At 35.6% G+C, this 24288-nt stretch overlaps 3 protein-coding genes across 3 annotated transcripts; 1 reads left to right on the top strand and 2 right to left on the bottom strand.

Annotated features, from left to right (window-relative positions):
- Positions 1 to 624: 624 nt before the first annotated feature.
- Positions 625 to 7183, bottom strand: LOC140805871 (protein TONNEAU 1a-like). Its single transcript, XM_073162224.1, has 8 exons — positions 6991 to 7183; positions 6292 to 6421; positions 2696 to 2784; positions 2485 to 2607; positions 1922 to 2055; positions 1817 to 1842; positions 1575 to 1728; positions 625 to 1013 (listed from the first exon to the last, which is right to left on the bottom strand). Exons 1-8 carry the CDS (start codon positions 7075 to 7077, stop codon positions 962 to 964), a joined length of 795 nt encoding a protein of 264 aa, XP_073018325.1. The 5' UTR covers positions 7078 to 7183; the 3' UTR covers positions 625 to 961.
- A 14379-nt stretch (positions 7184 to 21562) lies between these two features.
- LOC140804414 (dirigent protein 24-like) lies at positions 21563 to 23450 on the top strand. Its single transcript, XM_073160428.1, has one exon. The coding sequence runs from the start codon at positions 21729 to 21731 to the stop codon at positions 22824 to 22826; it is 1098 nt and encodes a 365-aa protein (XP_073016529.1). The 5' UTR covers positions 21563 to 21728; the 3' UTR covers positions 22827 to 23450.
- Positions 23314 to 24282, bottom strand: LOC140804415 (large ribosomal subunit protein uL10c-like). Its single transcript, XM_073160429.1, has one exon. The coding sequence runs from the start codon at positions 24164 to 24166 to the stop codon at positions 23456 to 23458; it is 711 nt and encodes a 236-aa protein (XP_073016530.1). The 5' UTR covers positions 24167 to 24282; the 3' UTR covers positions 23314 to 23455.
- Positions 24283 to 24288: the final 6 nt, after the last annotated feature.

Genomic DNA, 24288 nt, shown 5'->3' on the forward strand with positions numbered 1-24288 from the left:
AGAGAAACCAGGTGAATATTATTTAATTTTTCCCCTTGTTGCCAAAGCCTCTCAATCCACTATCTTTGACACATTATGTTTACGTTTATTTTACCGAAATATCACTTTAAAAATTGCAAAAGTTGTTCCTATACACTTTCGAGGACAGAACACAAGATCCTCTTTCTTTCAATGGTGAAACTCAGATCTTGGAATGTCAAGGCAGTAACCCCTCACATCTGGAAAATGGATAAAATCATGTACCATACTCACAAACGTTAATCTAACGGGCGTTTTCCTGATTGTATCAAGTTTTTTAGACCTGTAAGGTTTACCTTCACGGACAAAGACGAACAATATCACAAATGCAAATATTAGTCTTTTACCTAGTTTTGTGAGAATAACATATCACTTAGCCAAATGGTCAGTCGTACATTGAAGTCTTTTAAACACCATTAATGACTCGGTTTTGGCCAAATATTTTGTTGATTGGAAGATAAAGACTTGTTATGCTTCTGAAGTGTGGAGTACTGAAAGTTGATCTTTGATGTGAAAAAAAAAAAAAATCACTCCTCTCTTTCATAATCCTTTCGTTGCAAAGACATGAGCTGCAAGAAATCATGTTCTGGCCGAATTGACTCACAAGAGCAGACAACAAATGCTAAAACGAGATAAGATATTCCAAAATGTAAATGCACGCCATGCTAATGATACTCAAGCATGCTACACAAGCAGAAGCAACTACAATTGACTAACACAAGACTGTCTACATACAAGAACCACATGTACCAAACCAACTTGGTGAAGTACCAATATGACTAAAGGAAAGGGAGCATTAAATGGGGATAAATGGTGCAATGCTGATAAAAAAACAGAAGAGGGTTAAGCTCATAAATTTCCAACTCACAGATACATGAAGGAACAAAAATCTTGTATATCGTTGGATCAATAAAATTCTTATAACTAAGTTGAGATCATTTGACTACATGTGGTCTACCCTGCCATCTTCCTCCAGAACTCCATCTCCAGCATGCCTGCCACAAAATTAATCGAACAATATAGCACTTCGAAGTAGTTTTAGATAATATCTAAAAGTCACAGATATTCTTGCAAAGATTCGCCATAAGATAACATGTCATCAAATGGTTGTTAAATTAGAGGGCTGAAAATAGTCCATTTCTTTCACTACTACTTCACCTTCCTCACCCCTGAGGCAAAAAATTTCAGTTTCTCTCATCATATATACGACTGAATAAACATAATTTTTAAACTCTAAAAGACCAATGCATACAAATTGCTGATCCTCGGGAACTGGTGGCGTGGAGATTACATTATGATGTTAACTACATCTGACCCATTAATTTTTTTCTCAACTAGTTAAGTTGCCTTACCACTAGGTCTTCAAATCCAAAAAAATATTTCATACACCAATCATAATCATGGTGCTGGAGTAACATCAATGTCAGCATAACTGTATGATATGGCATAACACTGTCCAAGAATTCACCAAAAGGAACAATTATTTCATCTAAACACTGATATTACACAAAATAAAATGAATTCTAGAAATAAAACATCAAGGTTCGGAAACAAACCTCCAAGACGTTAAATTACGAGCTTTTCTATCCAACTGCAGATTTTCTAATGCAGCAGAAGCGCGTAATACATCTTCTGAAGGTTCATCATTATCATATCTCCAATTGTAATCACCTTTCCTATAGCCAGACGTAGAAGACCCAGCTCTTCTATCTGAAAACCGTACAAAAAAATGACAAAAAAAAAAGGAATAATCTAACTGATGTCACAAAAACAATATCAAAATCGTTTTACTACTTACCAGATGATTGTGAAACAGGAAGAGGCCTGCAATGAGAATTCCATTAATCACAAGTTTAAACAGGAAACCAAGTGAAAGAAAAAAACAGATATGATGGTCACGAACCTTCCCAGTGGAGGTAAACCCCCAGCAACTGAGGGAGGTGAAGGTCTCCTAATATTTCGAGCCTCCAAGTTGGATAGAGACTCTGATTCTGAAGGGTTTAATCTCCTGTTGCTACCCCTTCCTTGAGATAAATTCTGCATGAGCAACATCAAAACTGTCAAGAGAATATGACATTATCTAAGAAATAGAAAAAAAGAACATTATGTCATGATATGAGCTTTGTAATTGAAGATCTGAGCAGAATCATTCAAAAAATTATTTAGCGTTTTAATATGCATTGCAAAAACATCAACAATTACTTTAATTTTGAGTGAACAAGAAACATCATGAAGCAAGAAAATTCTAGGCCACATAGATTCTTTAATAGTTAATATTCTCATTAATTGACCAACCAAAAACAACAGCAATAATTAACTGCTTGAGTTTTGACATAACCCATTTGATAGGCATAACTGGCAAAAACTGTTACTTTAATAAGAAAAGAGTTTAGATAGCAGAATGAGTAGATATGAGTCATATCATCAATATCAAAACCTAAATCTAACTATCGCTCTTAATCGGACCTCATATTTCAAGAACCCTTCTAAAACATCCAAAAGCAGAGGACCGCTGTCTCCATTCCGATTAAGATCATGCCCATTCTTGCTGCCAAATTCTTTTAATTCAGATTTCCAGGAATCTTTTGTCTGAAAATGAACAGGAAATCTAACAACTCAAAATTACATAGCCGTGACAATAAGAGTGAGAAAAGTGATAAGAGCAAGTAGAAAGTACCAGATTACACTCTGGTGAGTAAACTTTTAATGTGTGACTCAATTGAGCCCACTCCAAGTACTCACATACCAATGCAGTCAAAAGCCTTCCTGTAATTAATGTAACAAAATTACTGGAAAAAAGTTGAGTATATTAATCATTTTTTATTTTTCTAAGCTTAAAATGCACCCAATTCAGAAACAACAATCCAAATACAGCTTGTTATAAGTAGCATAAAAGATAATGCCATAGAGTTTGAGGTCACTTCATAGTCTTGTCACATAACATCGATAACCCTTAAACAATAATGAAGTTTTCAGAGTCCTGGAATTCATTTTATATTCGCAGAGAGAGTAGAAAGAGAACAAGACGCAAGCGGATGAAGTATCACTCTGGTGTTAAATGCGCACATGACCATTATTACATCGTAAGATAATGGATGAGATGGAAAAGTTCCAAGAGAGCAAGATCCCCCAGATGCTATGATAGGTGTGATTTTTACGTGTTTTATTGCATTAGTTTATGTGTGTTTGCATTGTGCATGCGTAAATTTCATTTACATTTTGTTCGTTTTAGAGTAAGCATATGCATTTTATCATTTCTCACTTGTGCGTGACAAATTTGGAGGTAAAATGACCGGAAAACCGAAATTGGAGCAGAGTGTGCGAGCCAAGAAAATCATACAGAAAGGCTGGCGCCCGCCGCTCGGGCGCGAGAGGTGATCCGCGGAGCAAATGTCCAGAAAACATGGCGCTTGGGCGGTAATTTTCTACCGCCCGAGCGCAAATTACCACCCGAGCGCGAGAGATGTCTTCCGAGAAGAAAACATACAGAAAACTCGGCGCTCGGGACCGCCCGAGCGCGACTGCCGCATTCCACTAGCAATTTACAGAAGGTGTGGAGCTCGAGCGGTAATTTTCTACCGCCCGAGCGCCACCTATTTTTGGAAAATGATTTACGTAGTCCCTTCATAAATTGATGGCGTAGTCCTGATGATTTTGGGCTAAATGAACTGCATGTTGCTTAGTCTTATCACTCGTTATGAATCCCCCGGTGAATTGAAATCTTTTTATGCACACGTAATGGATTTTGATAGTGGTGTCGATGAAAGTTAAGTTCAAAATAATCTGTGAGGGGAACTGGAGAAACATAAGATGCGAGTAGAACTTGAATGATTACATGTTGAAATGAGTGACCAACCATTAGCATGAACTCACGTAGAAAATCTTTCATCCCAATCGTGCATAGGAATGAAAAATTCATCTCTAGGCCAGATAAATAAACATACCCTATATCCCAAGCCTATGGAGTACGCATGAGAAAACTATGGCCAAAAATGAAAAAAAAAAAAAGAAAAAAGGATGTAAGGTGTGGGGGAGCCAAAAAGGGATGAAATCCTATCCCAAGGCTAAAAAGATGGAGATGTAAGGCGTTGAGGAATGTCAGAGAAAATTTCTGACAAGTGCATAGTGAAAATGATCTACGTACTCCGAATCTTTCTGAACCACTTGAGCATTTGTGGCTATTGACTCCCTACATTTTGATATTCAACTATGAAACTTTACCACTTTTTGTGTTTACTGGTTGGTCCCAAATGGAAACAGAACTTAGGAAAGAGAAACTTGCATTGACTTGTTGATTCGGAGACCCACATGATTTGCGAATAAAACTATCCGAAACACAAGCTAGAAAAATCCACAGCACACACGACCACACTTTTTGGAAAAATACAAATGTTTTGTGATGTTTTGAAAATGAGTATTAATGGATGTTGTGTTTTGACTAATTGGATGTGGTTCACAAACCCGCTGAGGCAGGAGATGTCAGTTTGCTACTTCGCCATCAGTCTAGTTATTTTAATACTTTCACTTTGTGTTTGTTTCATGTTTTGGTTGTGGTATGTAACATATTTTTGCTTGAAGGCAAGCAAATGGTTAGTATGAGGGGGTTGATAGATGTGGTTTTTACGTGTTTTATTGCATTAGTTTATGTGTTTTTGCATTGTGCATGCGTACATTTCATTTACATTTTGTTCGTTTTAGAGTAAACATATGCATTTTATCATTTCTCACTTGTGCGTGACAAATTTGCAGGTAAAATGACCGGAAAACCGAAATTGGAGCAAAGTGTGTGAGCCAAGAAAAACATACAGAAAGGCTGGCGCCCGAGTGGTAGAATTTCACCGCTCGGGCACGAGAGGTGATCCGCGCAGCAAATGTCCAGAAAACATGGCGCTTGGGCGGTAATTTTCTACCGCCCGAGCGCGAGGGATGACATACAAAAAACTCGGCGCAAAGTTCTTTGCCGATTTCTTACCTTAGTCGTTGGATGTGAATGATATGGAAAGGGGATTTGGACGTTTTTGGGATCATTCAGACATTATTGGAGAGCTGCCACAAGCTTTGGAGAGGACTTTGCGCTTGGAGTTGAAGATTCGAAGATTTCCGGGCATCGTTCCTCGCATTTTCGTCACGAATAGTATTCCTAATCTAGTTTTTATCATTCAAACATTGCTTTGTTTATTTTTACTATGAATTCGAGTAGCTAACTTTAAATATTTGTTGGGATTTAAGGGGATCCTACCCTAAACTTTGATTTAATTAATTTATATTTCGATTGTTGAGTTATTCTTGAAGGTGCTACTGTTTTCTTCGTGTAGTTAGAGCGTAGATAACTTTAACAACGTTTTTATATTGCGAGTGAGTTCGAGAGAATAATTTGTGATAGGAACGAGTAGTATAATCCGTGGATCTACAATTTACATAGATATATGAAATTGGAAACGCCCCGATAGTCATAGTTCAGTAGGGCGAAAACTAAGGGATTTCATAGATCGACATGTGATTCACTCTTGATAAATAATTAAAGACATTTAATTATTTCATTGAGTAAAATTAGTTTGGCATAACTTGAGAGAGTGTGTTCAATTGAATAGGAAATCCTGTCGGAAGCATACAATCACTATCGAACGACTTAATTAATTAACCAGGGGTAGGTGAACTGAAATTCCCAACAAATTCATTTCTCATTGAATTTTAAATCAACCATTTTAGATATTATATTTCATTATCCAATTCCTGAATCATTTTATTTGCGTATTTATTTGAGTATGGTAGTACTAAAACAACCAATCATTTTTCGTTGCTAAAGATTTAATAACTGAAAATAATAATTGTCAAATACAGTCTTCAGTGGAACGATACTCGTACTCACTTACATTATACTATTACTTGACATCGTGCACTTGCGATTAATATTGAGCATATAATACCATATTTTTATTAAGAATTCCACAGTGCAAGTTTTGCTCGATCATGCTACATTCTTATGTTTGTTACCCTAAGGGAGGCTGGCATTAGATGCGAATCATGTTAGAAGGAGAACTGGTGTAGAATCTCTATCTTGAAGAATGCAATAGAAAATAATTTACCAGGGAATGTTCACCTAACTCAAATTGTATCTAGTTAAAAAGAAAATGGCGGGATTGAGCTTCCCTTCACAAAACTAGGGGATTTGGGATTGAATACAAATAGGTATCAAAGGCAAATGAAACTAAAAATGGATCGGTATCTTCGAATCAGGGATAAAAAGGAATGGTAACGTTGAAACTTATGTACCTGAAGGAGAGTTATGTAGTTGCTTAGCACGGTCGTTGCAGCTACCCAGTAGTGCAGGAGGTAGACCTTCTTTCTCTATGACTCGATCCTCTTCTTCAATTGCTTCAAACACACTAGCTCTCAGCTCCGCCTAACAACAAATAACAGCAGAATTATCGAATCTTGCCTGAAAACAACCACAGTGACACTCTTTCACTATCTCCGAGAGTGCAAATTATTTACATGTGTCTTTTTATTAACATTACATGTCTACCAACTGAAATCCCATAATTACTTTAGAATCTTATGTATACCACGCACTTACTGGCATCACCAGGCAAGTATTTAGTTAATATTAATCATATTCCACGCAGATAAAACATAAAATCTGCAAAGCTAAGTATAATTAGAACTCGTCCCAAGTTCATCCATTAAAACATCCAAGAATGAGAATAAGCGTAACCCAAAGTTCAGAGAGTAAAATCACAAATACAACACCCACTCGACTCTCTCGATCAATCACGACATTCTTACAAAAATCGACCTAAATAAACCTCATTTCATAAACTCTAAAAGGTCCAACTAACCGACTCGAAATTACCGATCCTTACGGCCTTCTTCAGTTAAAATCTCAGATTTCACACGACGAGCTAAAATGTAAACAGTGATGACATCAAATTAAAAGGGGAAACATAGAATTGGAGGGTGGGGGAAGCTAACTCGGATCTTGGCAAGGACCCCCTTCTTCTCCAGAGTGCGAGTGACTAGGGTTTTCAAATCCATTATTTCTCTGGTGTAATCGTCCATTTTCAGTGGAAATTTCCCCCAATTCTCAGTTCAGAAACTTAGTGACCTTCGCTTTGCCTTTCCCGTGTGCGTGTTCGAATTTCTGATGTTGGATTTTGGATTTCATGAGAATTTATTTTATTATTTCTAAAAATTAAATAGCTTGGCATATATTATTTTATTTTTTAAATTTTGATCATTTTGTGAGGATTTATTGATAAATATACAATTTGTATAGTTTTAAATAAATTAAAAGGATTATTTTATTTTTTAAATTTGATCATTTTCTAAGGATTTATTGATAAATATACAATGTGTATAGTTTTAAATAAATTAAAAGGATCTGAGTGAATATTAGGAATTAGGATGTCAATAGATCCGAGTTTTACCTAGACCCGCAATAGACATGTCCCGATAATATTTGTCTCATATATGTGCATATAAATACTTTAGAGTTTTTAGTTTTATTAATGTTCATTTGGGGATGTAATATTTTTTTTTGGAATGCTAGTAGCTCTTTTTTTATGTAATTCATTATATCGTAAAGATGATTTGTTTGTCATTATTAAATATGGTCGAAGAAATAAATTAGTTTTTATTGTGTTGTATTTAGAGACTTGTTTGTTTTGTAATTCAATCATGTGAGAAGAAAATTATTTTTTTCATTTTTTAAAAAATCGAGTCTCATGGGTCTAACTGTCCTCGTTTTGTATTAGAGGTGGGACGGTTCCGAAAAATATTTAACCGGTGTGGAATGGGTAATAGATCAAAGTTTTCTTCATGAGACGGGTCTTTGGTCTAGCCATGATCGACCCATACTCACCACATTGACATCTTTATTAGGAACATAGGACTAGGGGTGAGCATCTGGTCGGTTCGGTTACCGACCGAACCGAATTAGTTATAACCGAACCGAACCGAAACGAATTAGTTATAACCGAACCGAACCGAACCGAAATATTTAGTCATAACCGAATCGGCTGAATTAATTTTCATAACCGATGAAAACCGAACCAAATTACCGACTGAATTAACCGATTAGTTTTTTAAAAAAAATTTGTGATTTAAATTTAATTATATATGTAATTTTTTTGGATATTCAATTCTACACAACTACATGCAAACATAAAATCACACTCATCACAAATTTTTTTTAGAATTAGGGTTGATTTTATAATAAAAAAATTCAAAAATTGGAAAAAAATCTAATGTATATAATAAAATATACAACCATATTTTGCATGTTTTTCTGCCAATAGAATCACACTCAGTCTTCAACAACCCGATTTAATTAGGTTGTTTATTTCATATTATATACATATAATTTTGATATTTCGTATGTCTACCGTGCATATTATGTGAATATTGATGAGATAACACTTACATATTAGATGTGATAAATCGGGTCTTTCTGCATATTAGAATCACACTCAGTCTTTTAAACTTTTGGTATCGAAGTCAATGTTACGACAAACTTTAGGTATCGAAGTCAATGTTACGGATTCGATTCTTATTGATCGAAAGGAGTGTAGTTATTGGGAGGGAGATTGTTGAGTACAATAATTGTCCATGTCAGTAGAACAATCGAAACGTGGTGCTTGTGCTGCTGTATAATTTAAAAGATTTAAACTGCACCATTACCACCAGTTATTGTTTTTAGTAAAGCAGCAAACACTCGATCCTATACAATTTCTTCCACTTTTATTCCAAATATCAAACTTTATTCATATTTTATTTTAAATCCAAATATGAAAATGGATACACAAAGAAATGATGATATCAATACTTTTTAACCAAATTCTTCTCAATTGAATTTTTTCAATAGTCCGATGACAATATGTTGAGCTTTTTATGTTCAAACTCAATTCTCTCAAAATCTCAATAAATTTCTTCCTTCTAAACAAAAAAAGTAAGGGAGGAAGATTGTTTATGACGGTATAGGTGTAGGCATCACAAAGAAACATTGGACGAAGATCGAAGATGAACGTCTCGCAAAAACATTGTGCAACACTCCCACCAATCCGATAATTGGCAATGATCAAAACAACACTACTTTTTGGAGACTGGTTTGGAAGAAATATAACCACGAGTTACTAAATAGATGGAAAGTACTCACGCGGAACAACACGCATCAAAATTTCACGAATGTGGATTTGCTTATATAAATGAAAGAAGAAGTGACATAATATTACGAAAAAGATGATGTGGAGATTGTTTTAGCAGAAAAACATTTTACAAAAGTTGAAAAAATATGGAAAAGAAGTGAGAAATGAGTTTGAAGGAACAGGAAAGAAATGAGATGGAGCAAGAAAATTTGATCATGGGAAAATATGTTAACGATCCAATTTTAAGTGACGTTCAATGTGAGGATTATATAATGATGTAAGAAACTTTTTAAATAAACAATTCAATTAGCAATTTATTTAGGCGTAGCTTGCTATATTTAATTATTTGTAATTTTTTTAGTTACGTGTATTTTTTTGAAAATTGCTTATAAGTTTTCAAATTTTAATTGTGTGTATTTTGAATTTGTTATGCTTATGTCCAATTTTATTTTGTTATTTTAATTTATCTGTAATTTTTCTTTCTATTTATTTTTTTATTCAATGTGATTTGTTAAAATTACAATATAACTTTTAAAATTTTAATTATCTATATTTTTTTTTATTTTTAAATACAAATTATTAAATTGAATTAAAAAATTAATTCAAAAAGAGTAAGGAACAGCACATATAAAATCAATCGTTTTGAAAAGACGATTAAATCACGAGGATAAATAAATCTCAAAGTTAAATCTAAATGTAACAAATCTGTTTTTTATTATAGAACATAAATTATTTTAGAATTATTTTATATAAAAAGTCCATACATTTTGATAAACTAGATAAATGCACGTGCGTTGCACGTAGAGAAATAGAGATAATTTGTATATGATAATCTTATTTAAATATGTTGGAATTATTTTTGCAATAAGAATAAGCTATTAATAGATTGATAAATAATTATTTGGTTACAAATAAAATCATCACATTTTCTTGACTTTGATTTGAAGATCCCTGAAATCTTTTTGTACCCATCGATTTTTATCTTCTTAGCTCTTTTTTTATAGGCAGCAATTGGTTCGTCATCTCGAATCTCTATTCCATCTTCATCTTCATCTTCATGGATCTTTATGTTTCTTTTGATGCTTGATTCATTTGACTTTTCTACCTTTGGCGGTACATTGCTTTGTTTAGTTTGCTTGATAATCTTCCGAGATCTCCGTTTCCTGATATTGACATTTGTTGTTGGATAATTGTCATGTATCTCAATAGCTTTTGCCACAATCTTTAACACTCCATCACGTATTTCTACTGAATTATCCAACTTGAACAAGAATGTGTGGAGCTTGGTTGACTTAGCAAATCTTTATATGGGTTATTTGGTAAATTTTGCATTGCAAATTTTTATTGTTAGATTGAAAATTTAAATATTCTATTTATGTAGATATAAAATCATTTGTTTGTTTTATCTTATACCTGGTCATGAATTTGAATGAAATCTCAATAGAACATCCAACAAAAGATGATGTAATTTTTCCAAATAATGTTATTCCTAGCGTCTCATTCCAATGTTCAATTGTGATTATTATTCTATACTTGCAACACAAAGAAGTAAAGTAGTGATCATCTCTCTCTTTCGTGGTCTAAAACTTGGGTTGGGTATTTGTATTTTTTATTACCTTGGAATGATCTTAATTAGATAGTTGATGCAATTGGCACAACTTTCTTTGTTGTTTGTTTTTGTAGCAGCTTGGAAACAATGATCACATGCTTCATACCATGGAGTAGCTTTGTTTTCGATTTCCTTTATCTTGCTCCATATCAAATAGTAGTTGTTCTATGTTAAATAAAAAGCATTTCAAATCTTGGTTTAGTTTGAATGTTAGTTGTTAAAATTTTTAATATTTAGCATGGGCAAATTATCTGGTTTTTGTTTTGTATCATTTTAGTAATTAAAACTATTAAGATTCATAAACAGTAAATTTTGCAGTACCTCCATCAACATAGCTCGGTTTTTGTTACATCATCTAATGTCACTTGTTTGGCGTCTGTGAGTGTCCTCGTAACCCAAAGTTCTTTTAACTTATCTCGTTTTTTGTCTGCATCCAACCTACAAATTTATTATAAATAATAGTCTTTAAGCATTCATATATTATAATAAACAAAATGTCCAATGTTTTTATCTAGTTTCTAACATCATTTTATATATTTAAAAAGAAAGTTGTCATGCTAGAATAATTTTTGTGACAAAATAAGTAAGTTCATACAATTTATATAATAAAATGTATGACTCACAAATACGAAGAGTTATAAATTCAGAAATATGTACCATGTTTTTATTTCTTTGGCGGTGTCCATAGTGGATTAAGAATCATTGCAATTGTCGACGTAGTTTGTAAATGTTGTGCATGTGTTTCATTTTTTCGATTTACACCACATATTAGTCATTTTTGCTTTAAAAAAACATTTAAGAAATGAAGAAAGAAGGTTTGTTTTATAATATACTGAGAAAGATTTGCATGGTCAGATTGGAAAATTCAACAGTAGGATGTTCATACTCAATGCGCTTCATCAATTGCCCTTCGTGCATTGCCAAGTCGTCCCACATAGTGACAGAAATAGTTTCTGTTACGCCTTAAACGCATACAAATCTCGAGGATGAGATTAATGTTTTTAATGCTGTAACATATCCCAAAGTTTTTGTTTTGATGATACCAAAACTTAGCTTAAAAATGTACTAATGTTTTATATTGAGGCATGCAGGAAATTAAGAACAAAGTTAAGTTCGGAAGATCCGAAGTTGGTTCGGACGTTCCGAAACGGTGCCGATCAGAAGCAAAGTGGAAGCTGTTCGAAAGCTGCGAGGAGCCAGTTCGGACGGTCCGAAGACGTGATCGGACGTTCCGAACACAAGCAATCAAATCACTTGAATGCGGAGACAAATTGATCTGACTGTTGATTGAGTAAGATTTCGGACGCTACGAAGGACATGATCGGACGCTACGAAGTGTTGAAGATTTCAAATCTCTGGAAACGCGGGAATGTTCGGACGGTACGAACTTGAGTTCGGACCTTCCGAAGCTGGTCATACACTGTCTGAAAGAACCGTTCGGAAGAAACGAAGATGGATCGGTCCCTCCGAAGCATATGTTCGGACCCTACGAAGTCAAGAACGGACGATCCGAAGTCATCCCAGAATTACGCAAATTGATTTCAATCACATCGGACGTTCCGAATCATAAACAGAAGATCCGAACCTTGGCGTCCAAGACTAGTATAAATAGGCCTTTGAGGATGCATTTTCAAACATCCCACTCCACTCTCTCTTGTCTCTTACAAAGCTTTCTACTATCTCTTGTGTGCGTTGATTAAAAGAGTTGTAATATCAAAAGAGTTGTAGAAAAAGAGTGAAAGTAATACTCTCGAGTGGGTTGTAAAGTTCGTGGCTATCCTTGGAGCCCTCAAGGCCAAGTAGACGCATCGAGGCGTGGTTGTAAAAGCTAGCTTGGAGCTCCTAAAGCCAAGTCGATATAGTGATACCTCGATCCTCATCGAGAAGGGGAGACGTAGACGATTCTTCGTCGAACTTCCATAAACATCTCTATCCCTCTTTACTTTACGCATTTACTTTACTACGCATTTATTTTACGCATTCATTTTATTTGTGATTGTCCCTCAAGTCTTCCGCTTGCAATTTTTGCAAACTCGTTTTAAAAACGCTAAAGGGCCCAAAAGAACCTATTCACCCCCCCTTTAGGTTCTTCAAGTGGTATCAGAGCAAGGTTTTTCAAAATCTTTTAAATGGCCAATCTAGCAAGCGAGTATGCCCAAGGACAATCCACAAATCGTCCCCCTCTTTTCAATGGTACTAATTACGGATATTGGAAAAATAAAAAATCTCTATACATCCAATCCGTCGATTACGACCTTTGGAAAATAACGGTGAAAGGTCCCTATATCCCCATGAAAACGGTGGATAATAAGGAAATTCCTAAGGGAATGGATGACTTCACCAAGGACGATATGAAACTTATCTCTCAAAATGCTAAAGCTATGAATATTCTTCATTGTTCTCTAGATATGAATGAATACAACCGAATCTCGGCTTGCACCTCCGCCAAAGAGATTTGGGACAAATTGGAGATTTGCCACGAGGGAACCAATCAAGTCAAAGAAACGAAGATAGACCTTCTCCAACTCAAGTACGAGACCTTTGAGATGGAACCCAAGGAGGATATCGACACCATGTTCCGGCGGCTCACCCAAATCATCAATGAGCTTGCCCAACTTGGTGAGAACTACCCAACTAAACAAGTGTGGAGGAGAGCCCTTCGAGCATTACCGGCGGAATGTGATGCAAAGCGCACGGCTATCATTGAATCCAACAAGGGAGACGCGGCATCCTACGACCTTGATCAACTTCATGGGACCCTAAAGACCCATGAACTTGAAGTATCTACCCGGAAGGAGACAAAGAAAGATGACGACAAAGTAAAGGCGAAAGGGATCGCCTTGACCAGTCAACTTGAAGATAGCGACGATGAAGAAATGGCACTCCTCACTAGAAAGTTCAAAAGATTCATGCGGAGTTCCAACTTCAACAAGAAAGACAAAAAGTTTGAGAAGGAAGTGACCTGCTACAACTGTCAACAAAAGGGTCACTATGCAAACGAGTGTCCCTCCAAGAAGAAGGCCGACAAAGACAAGAAAAAGGCCCTTCTAGCCACGTGGAGCGACAGCGACAACGAAGAGGAGTCTACCCTATGCTTCATGGCGAAGGAAGATCATCTGACCGACTCGGATGACGACGAGGTACCCTCTTACGATGAATTACTCTCCGCTTACACTAGTATGTACAATAAGGCTAAGTCACTTAGAAATGAGAATAAACAACTTAAAACTGAACTAGAAGCTAGGATGCATGACAACACTAAGCTCAAAACAAACCTAAGAGACTTAGAGAAAGCCTTCAACAAGTTCAATGTGAGTAGCGGTAAACTAGAAAACCTCTTGAGCATGCAAAGGTGTAACTTCGACAAAGGAGGTCTAGGATATGAAAAGAAATCAGTCAACTTCGCTAGTCTTATCGCAAAGGCAAAACCAAGAACACCACCAACATGCACTTACTGTTGTAAGATAGGCCACATAAGACCTAAATGCAAGAAACTTAGACACCAACACAACAAGAATAGTTATTGGAAATGGATCCCCAAATCCCCAACTACTACTAACCTCAAAGGACCCAAAGAAACGGGTACCAACTATCAAACTGTATCTCAACCTTGTAGGGACAAAGGGGAGACAAGTCATCGAGCACTTGGTATCTTGACAGTGGATGCTCTCGACACATGACGGGAGAAAAGAAGCTGCTACAATCCATTCGACCAAAAGAAAAGGGATCGGTGACCTTCGGAGACAACAGCAAAGGGATCATAGAAGGACATCGGCTCAATAGGTATATCTAACTCTACTATTATTGATGATGTACTTCTTGTGAAAGGGCTTAAACATAACCTCCTAAGCATTAGTCAATTGTGCGATAGGGGTTATGAAGTCAAATTCACACCACACGATTGCACTGTATCACTCACAACTGACAAAACCATTAGTTTCAAAGGTTATAGAAGTGAAAATGTTTACAAGGTCGATTTAAAGATTTCATCTTTTTCAAAAATAAAAAGCCTTGTAACATTAGATGTTGATGACAACATTCTTTGGCATAGACGACTTGGTCATGTTGGGATGAGCACCATAGAAAAACTTTTAAAACTTGACCTAGTTTCCGGAATGCCAAAGCTGAATTTAAAATTAGATTCTTTTTGTGATGCTTGTCAACTTGGTAAACACACAAAGGAATCTTTCAAAAATAAAAATTTTGTATCCACTTCTATGCCCCTTGAATTACTTCACCTAGATTTATGTGGTCCCTCGAGGACAACTAGTCTAGGAGGAAAATCTTATGCTTTTGTCATTGTAGATGATTTTTCACGTTTTACTTGGACATTGTTTTTAGCCCACAAAAATGATGCCTTTGATCATTTCAAAATTTTTGTCAAAAAGGTTGAAAATGAGAAAAATCTTTTGATCAAACAAATCCGTAGTGACCACGGAACGGAATTTCAAAATGAAAATTTTTCAATTTTTTGTCAAAGCAAAGGCATTGGTCACAACTTTTCTTGTCCTAGAACTCCTCAACAAAACGGTGTCGTTGAGAGGAAGAATAGGACCCTAGTAGAGATTGCAAGGACCATGCTATGTGAGCATTCTCTACCAAAATATTTTTGGGCTGAAGCAATGAGTTCTGCTTGTTACATCATCAATCGCGTATCAATAAGGCCAATTCTCAAGAAAACTCCATACGAACTATGGAGAGGGAGAAAGCCTAACATTTCTTACTTCCGCGCTTTTGGATCAAAATGCTTCATCCACAAAAATGGTAAGGACAACCTGGGTAAGTTCGATGCTAAATCGGACAAAGGTATCTTTCTTGGTTACTCTACTTCTAGCAAAGCATATAGAGTCTTTAATAAACGTACTTTACTAGTTGAAGAATCTATTCATGTCATATTTGATGAAACTAACCCTTGCTTGCCTAGACCTGTTGTTTCCGATGATGATGATATAGATATCCTTGGCGAAAAGTTGGAGTCCACAAGCCTAGATGATGTTCCTAAAGATCAAGAGGACGCACCTCTTCCGAAGGAGTGGACTACACACAAGGATCATCCCATGGACCTCATCATTGGTAGCCCATCGAAGGGAGTATCTACTCGCTCTTCTAATATGTGCAATTATCTTGCTTTTCTTTCTCACATAGAGCCTAAGAACATAGAAGAAGCTTTACTTGATGATTCTTGGATTATTGCTATGCAAGATGAACTAAATGAATTTAGAAGGAATAAAGTTTGGAATCTTGTACCTAGACCCACTGATAGACCTGTCATAGGAACTAAATGGGTATTTAGGAACAAGTTAGATGAGCATGGTACAATCACTAGAAATAAAGCTAGGCTAGTAGCTAAAGGATATAGTCAAGAAGAGGGAATTGATTATGATGAGACTTATGCCCCTGTTGCTAGACTAGAATCCATTCGCATGCTACTTGCTTTTGCTTGCTCTAGAGACTTTAAATTGTTTCAAATGGATGTTAAAAGTGCTTTTCTTAATGGTGATTTGAAAGAAGAAGTGTATGTTGAGCAACCTGTTGGTTTTGAAGATGTGCACTTATCTGATTATGTGTATAAACTTGATAAGGCTTTGTATGGTTTGAAACAAGCTCCTAGAGCTTGGTATGAGAAATTATCTACCTTTTTGTTGTCTAATGGTTTTTGTAGGGGTAAAGTTGATATTACCTTATTTACCTTGACTAAAAATAATGATTTGCTGATAGTACAAATATATGTAGATGATATTATTTTTGGTGCTACTAATGAACACTTGTGTAGAGATTTTTCCAAGCTTATGCAGGATCACTTTGAGATGAGCATGATGGGCGAGCTCAACTACTTCCTTGGTCTCCAAATCAAGCAATGCAAGGATGGTTTCTTTGTCAACCAAGGGAAGTACATCAAGGATATGCTAAAAAAGTTTGGGATGGAGTCTTCCAAAGCCTCATCCACACCTATGAGCACGACAGTCAGACTCGACAAAGATGAGGGAGGTAAACCTGTTGACCAAAAGTTATTTCGTAGCATGATTGGCTCCCTACTCTATGCGACTGCTAGTAGACCTGACATTATGTTTAGTGTTTGCTTGTGTGCACGATTTCAATCATGTCCAAAGGAATCACACTTATTCGCCTTAAAACGCATTTTCAAATATCTTTCAAATACTCCAAATCTCGGATTATGGTATTCTAAGAACTCATTTTTCGATTTAAAAGCTTACTGTGATGCCGACTTTGGAGGATATAAGGTGGATAGAAAGAGCACTAGTGGAACTTGTTTCTTTTTGGGAAATTGCTTGGTGTCATGGTTTTCTAAAAAACAAAACTGTGTTGCACTTTCAACGACCGAGGCCGAGTATATGGCTGCCGGTAGTTGTTGTGCACAAATTCTTTGGATGAAGTATCAATTACTCGACTATGGTGTTACTTTTTCAAAAATTCCAATCTTTTGTGATAATACAAGCACCATATGTCTAACAAAGAATCCAGTTCAACATTCTCGTACTAAACATATTGACATTCGACATCATTTCATTCGTGATCACATTGAGCAAAATGATGTTGAACTTCACTATGTTGACACCAAGAATCAAATTGCTGATATTTTTACAAAACCACTAGATGAATCTACTTTTACTCGTTTGCGTGGTGAACTTGGCATGATTGAGTTGTAAACACTAGTCGAATACTCTCGTACATATTTGTTAAATTGAGGAGGAGTATTATTAATGTGAGCATTATAATGTCGGATAATACAAATTAATTGTATTTATCCATAATTATGGCTCAACATTCATTTATGTGCTAAATATTTTAAATTTTATTAGTGGATATTTTACCTGTTTATTTGTCTCTCTTTATGTTTATGTCTTTTTGCTTATCACAAAAAGGGGGAGAATTTATTTGGTTAAAATTGCTATTAAATGGTTATTAAATAAATTCGCCTTAATTCAACCTCTTAGACTTGTTATTTGATTAAGGGGGAGTTATTTAATAATAATTTAGATTATGTTGATTATTGTTTCTCAATTTTTAACCAAGTTTTGTGATCATCAAAAAGGGGGAGATTGTTACGCCTTAAACGCATACAAATCTCGAGGATGAGATTAATGTTTTTAATGCTGTAACATATCCCAAAGTTTTTGTTTTGATGATACCAAAACTTGGCTTAAAAATGTACTAATGTTTTATATTGAGGCATGCAGGAAATTAAGAACAAAGTTAAGTTCGGAAGATCCGAAGTTGGTTCGGACGTTCCGAAACGGTGCCGATCAGAAGCAAAGTGGAAGCTGTTCGGAAGCTGCGAGGAGCCAGTTCGGACGGTCCGAAGACGTGATCGGACGTTCCGAACACAAGCAATCAAATCACTTGAATGCGGAGACAAATTGATCTGACTGTTGATTGAGTAAGATTTCGGACGCTACGAAGGACATGATCGGACGCTACGAAGTGTTGAAGATTTCAAATCTCTGGAAACGCGGGAATGTTCGGACGGTACGAACTTGAGTTCGGACCTTCCGAAGCTGGTCATACACTGTCTGAAAGAACCGTTCGGAAGAAACGAAGCTGGATCGGTCCCTCCGAAGCATATGTTCGGACCCTACGAAGTCAAGAACGGACGATCCGAAGTCATCCCAGAATTACGCAAATTGATTTCAATCACATCGGACGTTCCGAATCATAAACAGAAGATCCGAACCTTGGCGTCCAAGACTAGTATAAATAGGCCTTTGAGGATGCATTTTCAAACATCCCACTCCACTCTCTCTTGTCTCTTACAAAGCTTTCTACTATCTCTTGTGTGCGTTGATTAAAAGAGTTGTAATATCAAAAGAGTTGTAGAAAAAGAGTGAAAGTAATACTCTCGAGTGGGTTGTAAAGTTCGTGGCTATCCTTGGAGCCCTCAAGGCCAAGTAGACGCATCGAGGCGTGGTTGTAAAAGCTAGCTTGGAGCTCCTAAAGCCAAGTCGATATAGTGATACCTCGATCCTCATCGAGAAGGGGAGACGTAGACGATTCTTCGTCGAACTTCCATAAACATCTCTATCCCTCTTTACTTTACGCATTTACTTTACTACGCATTTATTTTACGCATTCATTTTATTTGTAATTGTCCCTCAAGTCTTCCGCTTGCAATTTTTGCAAACTCGTTTTAAAAACGCTAAAGGGCCCAAAAGAACCTATTCACCCCCCCTTTAGGTTCTTCAGTTTCCATTCTAAACAAAATAATTTATATGTTATAGATTTTAAGATATGCATGTTTATATGTGTCATTTTTTTATTTAAGTTTACCTTATGTTGAGAAGCATAACTTGTCTCCTTTGACCTTCTGTTTTATCTGGTCTGATAAAATTGCTTAATGGCATTACTTTATTTGGTATATCGATCACATCTGTACACATTTCATCGGTGTTATGAATATAAATATGACTTTTATTTTCAGATGGAAAAATTATTTATTCAAGTTAAGGGAACTTGCACAGAACTTTTTTTGCATTCATGATATTGGCGAGTTCGTCAAATTCCTTGAATTTAAATGTTAGGTGTGGCATCTTTAGCATCCGAGGTAGCTCTGAAACTATGGTATTCTTTTGTAAATTCAGCCCAAATTTGGGGTTGATATTTGAATATCTGGAGTCTATGCATTTGATAAGAGAGTTGTATATTGTATACCACTTAATGGTTTAAAATAACTTGCGAAAATATTCATTGACATTTGAGAAAATCAATCCATGAATCATTGTACCCTGTTTTTTGCAAAAAAAAAAAAAAAAAAAAAAAAAGAAGTAAGAAATATTAATTTGATGGTAAAATACGTGAGTATGAATATTAAACTTGAGGCAAAAGTAAAATTAAATATGTCTGTTTAATTTTTTTTTCAAAGGTAAATAAATGAGCCTATGCTGAGAAATAATATTTTTTTATTACTCTGACGGTGGAATTATGTTTTTACATTGTTTTGCGGTATATATATATTTTAGTTATAGCAAAACTTAGAAATATAAAAGCTAATAATTATCAAAAATAAAAAAGAAATATAAAGGCTAATTATTTTCATATGAAATATATAATATTACAAAAATAAAATAAAATTAATTATTATCTAATTAAATTTATTATTTTGTTGGTTTTGTTTTGACAAATATATCCCTATCTGAACAATATAAACTTTATTTTTAATTTTTATATGCGAATAAAAAAATGATTTGCATCTCATTTTGGTTCAATTTCTTTTCAACTTTTTCAGTTTGGATTTATGGTTTTTTCGAGTCACATTAAAGTTAACACCCCTATATCAAAATCAGTGACTTGCTGATACATTTTGAACTATGTCGTATCTGGTTTTTATAACGAAAACAAAAAATAAATATATTGTCCTAAATTATTTTTCACATAGGAATTTTTTGCTAACTCAAAATTTTAAAAAAAAAATTATCACTTTTTGTGTTTCATATATAAATTAATTTATATGTAATATAATTAAATGAAGAACTAATTATTAATTTTTTAACAGTAGCACGTTTATGAGACAAAAAATGGTAATATAAGATAATTTTAAATGATCGTATTCTATTTTAAATAAAAATATTATAAATTAGTTTGAACATCAAATTTATTGAGGGAAAAATAATTTGGTCGATCTGATTTAGTTGATATTATCTTGAAGAAACATTAATTATCAAATTATAATTGAATGTTTTTTATGAAAAACTGGTTGAAGTAGTAATTAATCAAATTGATTAAATAATAATTCTGGAATTTTTAAAGAAAGATTAAAAGAATAAGATAAAATTTGTCATAATTTGTGTTGTGCAGTTTTACATAAAAAATATAATAATAATAAATCATAGGCGTAATATTTCAATTAATGAAGATGACATCGTTTCTAGAGTAGATTGTTCGAATGATAAAAATTATATTAACAGAAGATATCTACTTTTAAAACACACAACTTTAATATCATATGTGTATGTAGGTTTTCAACTTCAGAAATCAAACTATTATTTTAATTTTTAAATTGTCATTTTCATCAACTAACAAAAAGCATAATATTTCAATTAATGAAGATGACATCGTTTATAGAGTAGATTGTTCGAATGATAAAAATTATATGAACAGAAGATATCTACTTTTAGAACACACAACTTTAATATCATATGTGTATGTAGGTTTTCAACTTCAGAAATCAAACTATTATTTTAATTTTTAAATTGTCATTTTCATCAACTAACAAAAAGTTTTTTTTAATAAATTGTCGCTAAAAAAAATCAACAAAGTGTGGTATACATAGTCAAAATGCATACTGCTTCCAACTTCCAAGTGACCATAATCGATCAAACATGTAGAAAACATAATATAAGCAATAGGTACTATAACATATGTCACAGGATTTTTTTTTTTTTTTTGAAAAAGAAGTTGAGATGTTTAACAGTTATTTACTGTTGTGAAACAATGTGATGAAAAAAATGAGGTGGTCAAATATGTATATATAAAAGTGAGTGAAAGAGAGTGTACATGCATGAAAATGAGTGAAAAAGTCAAATAAATAAATACAAGGATAACCAATTAAAGATGAGGAAGAGAAAGTGCCACCATGGTACAAATTTAATGATGACAACTAATTAATGAGGACAATAGAGTAAAATCACAATTCAATCCGTATATTTATATAGATATAGATATAGATAATAATAATGACAGTCGTTGCCAAAGAAGGCCTGTTAATATATGTCTTATTTTGCATGCACTAGACAAAACCATTAATACAAAAAATCACCCCATTGAGACTCCACTTAGCCCAACTAATCAACAAATTATAGTGTATTCATCCACCAACTCCATTCAATCAGCTCCACTTGATTAATTATACAAATTATTCCCCCTACTATATATACATACTTAAAATCCAGTGTAAATCCACTCAAGAAATTATTCTGAAAAACATTAGCTTCCACACATTCAAAATGGTTCAAGTTTTCAAACTTACATCCAAAACAATCAAATCAATCTTTTGTTTCTTGCTGCTAGTAACTACAATGGCGAACTCTGTACGAATTCTTGATGAAGTCAGCCCACAAATTCCACTCCCAGATGACGCTCCCAATACGTCTGATGCTACACCACCGGAGATTGACAACCCTGGCGTGGCATCCGTGGTGGCGCCTACCACAACTCAGTCAAGCCCTCCCGCCACCGTTGTGCCATCAAATCCTTCTATCGAGGCACAACCCACTGCTCCTGTCATAGATCCCGTTCCTGGGACTGACGACACTCAGACATCACCAATCAGTACTGCATCACCTGTAACCACCCCTGCTACCACATCACCTGGCGGAGCCACTGGATTAACTGGTGGAGCTGCCACAACCGGCCACCCTACATTGTCCTTTTTCATGCACGACATCCTTGGTGGTTCAAGCCCGTCTGGCCGGGTGGTGACTGGCATCGTGGCCAACTCTGACACCAACAGCCTCCCATTTTCAAAGCCCAACAACCAAATCTTCCCCATCAACGGCGGGGTACCCCTCAATACCATTAATGGAGTCATCAATAACAACAACTTTCCTTCCCTTGTTGGCTTAAATGGTTCCCCTACCAACACTCTCCTCCAAAATAACGGCAACAACAACATCGTGAATGGCGGAAACAACCAGGCATTTGTCACGGCAGGACAGCTGCCAGCAGGGGTGACCCTCCAACAGCTCATGTTTGGATCAGTAACAGTGGTCGACAATGAGCTAACAGAAGGGCATGAGCTGGGATCCGTGGTTCTTGGAAAAGCTCAAGGGTTTTACTTGGCAAGTTCTTCTGATGGAAGTAGCCACACACTAGCCTTAACAACAATGTTTCATGGCCACGATCATGAAATTGATGACACCATTAGTTTCTTCGGAGTTCACAGAACAGCATCTCCAATTTCACATATTGTGGTAATTGGAGGAACTGGAATATACGAAAATGCTAGAGGATATGCCACTATCGAAACTCTTCCACATGAGGATCAGCACACCACCGATGGTCTCGAGACAATTACACATTTCACTGTTTATCTTACTCCATAGGGGATTTCTTAAAATTGCACAATTTCAGAAGTTAATATCTCTATGTTAATGTATCCCTTAATTTGGTTGTATGCGTTGAAATGCATTTATATGTAATATAATGTTCTGTTCATCTACTTTTCTACTGTCAACATATCTCTTCACTCTCAGACACAAACTGAAGAACATATGTTGTTTATTATCCTCAATTTTTTATGCTAAACGTTTTAACATTTGGCTTGCCTTTCAAAACAAAACCATGAATGCAATGTTTTATTGAGTGTATGATAACTCACTCTTCTTGTCTTATTCTAGCAACTTATCTAATATCAAGCAAAAACAGAAAGACAAGACTATGATCGATAAGATTCCAATACTTCGAATCAGAGGTACCATTGCACTAAATTTGCATCACTTTTCACATTAAATGCCCTACAACTTTGTACATACAAGCACTCGATTTCATGAGTCAAGCAAGAGATTAAAGAATAAGGAGGAACAAACCATGCTCGGTGAACATATTTTTCAGCTATTAATTTCAATGATCAGTCATTATTAAAGAAAATGTGATACATTAAATTTAATGCGTTCAAAATACTCAAATTGACAAGAAAAACTTACATACATAGCCTCACCAATACAAAACACGACTATTGGCCGGCACTCTCCTCCTCCAACTTCTTGCAGTATGCCTTGAGCACCATGATCAAATCCCTAGCCGGGGCCTGAATAGTGCCCACAACAGCTGAAGCAGGACCCTTCAAGGAACCCAAAATCTGCGCATATACTTCAGCTCTCGTCGGCAAATTCTCCAACACCTTTAACTCGTCAGGCCCATAGTATTTCCCTTCAAAAACGGCTCCCGTAAAGTCATTCTCTTCCAATTTTTTCTCCTTCTGAAAAGCTCTGTAAGGCTTCAACGCAGCCGGGATTTCTTCACTGTGCACAAAAAGCCAAGCGTTCATACCTTTCATGCACGGCTTCAGAGACTCCCATTTTGTGCCTTCTATGGCTTTAAGCACAAGGGTATTCTTGGCGACCAAAAGTTTGGAGGTCTCGGGGAGTTGGCTTCTGAAATCTTGGAACTGTTTGACCGTGAATCCCTTGTAACTAATGCCTGCAACGAGGAAGCAGTCTTGGAGTTCTTCCTTGACCTTTTCCACCGTTTCCTCCTTCTTGGTGCGGCTGATGGCTGCTCGGATTCTGGGTAAAGGTGAAGGCTTGGAAGAGAATTTGGTACGGTGGATGGAGCCGAGGAAAGGGTTATTGAAGTGGGATTTGAGTGAAAAGGCGTCGGCTGAGGAAAGGTATAGAGGCGGCGGTGGTTTGGAGGAGGGGATGGTGAAGAGGGTAGCCTCCATTGTCGAAAGGATCGGGATGGGAGAAGCGGGAGAATGGAGCAGTTGGTTGGCCTTGGTCCCTTTTCCTTATCCGTTGGCCGCTAGTTTTGGTATTGCTGGGGTGAGAGAATTATTCACTCAAA

The sequence above is a fragment of the Primulina eburnea genome, chromosome 11, assembly GCF_022965805.1.
Source record: "Primulina eburnea isolate SZY01 chromosome 11, ASM2296580v1, whole genome shotgun sequence".
Lineage (NCBI taxonomy): Eukaryota > Viridiplantae > Streptophyta > Magnoliopsida > Lamiales > Gesneriaceae > Primulina > Primulina eburnea.

Excerpts from the sequence above, each read along its gene's own strand:
- LOC140804415 (XM_073160429.1), bottom strand. The coding sequence starts at position 24,166 with ATGGAGGCTACCCTCTTCACCATCCCCTCCTCCAAACCACCGCCGCCT.
- LOC140804414 (XM_073160428.1), top strand. The coding sequence starts at position 21,729 with ATGGTTCAAGTTTTCAAACTTACATCCAAAACAATCAAATCAATCTTT.
- LOC140805871 (XM_073162224.1), bottom strand. The coding sequence starts at position 7,077 with ATGGACGATTACACCAGAGAAATAATGGATTTGAAAACCCTAGTCACT. Across the intron at positions 6,422-6,990 it reads GGGTCCTTGCCAAGATCCGA|GCGGAGCTGAGAGCTAGTGT; the intron begins GTTAGCTTCCCC and ends ATTTGTTGTTAG. Across the intron at positions 1,843-1,921 it reads GGTTTACCTCCACTGGGAAG|GCCTCTTCCTGTTTCACAAT; the intron begins GTTCGTGACCAT and ends TTCTCATTGCAG.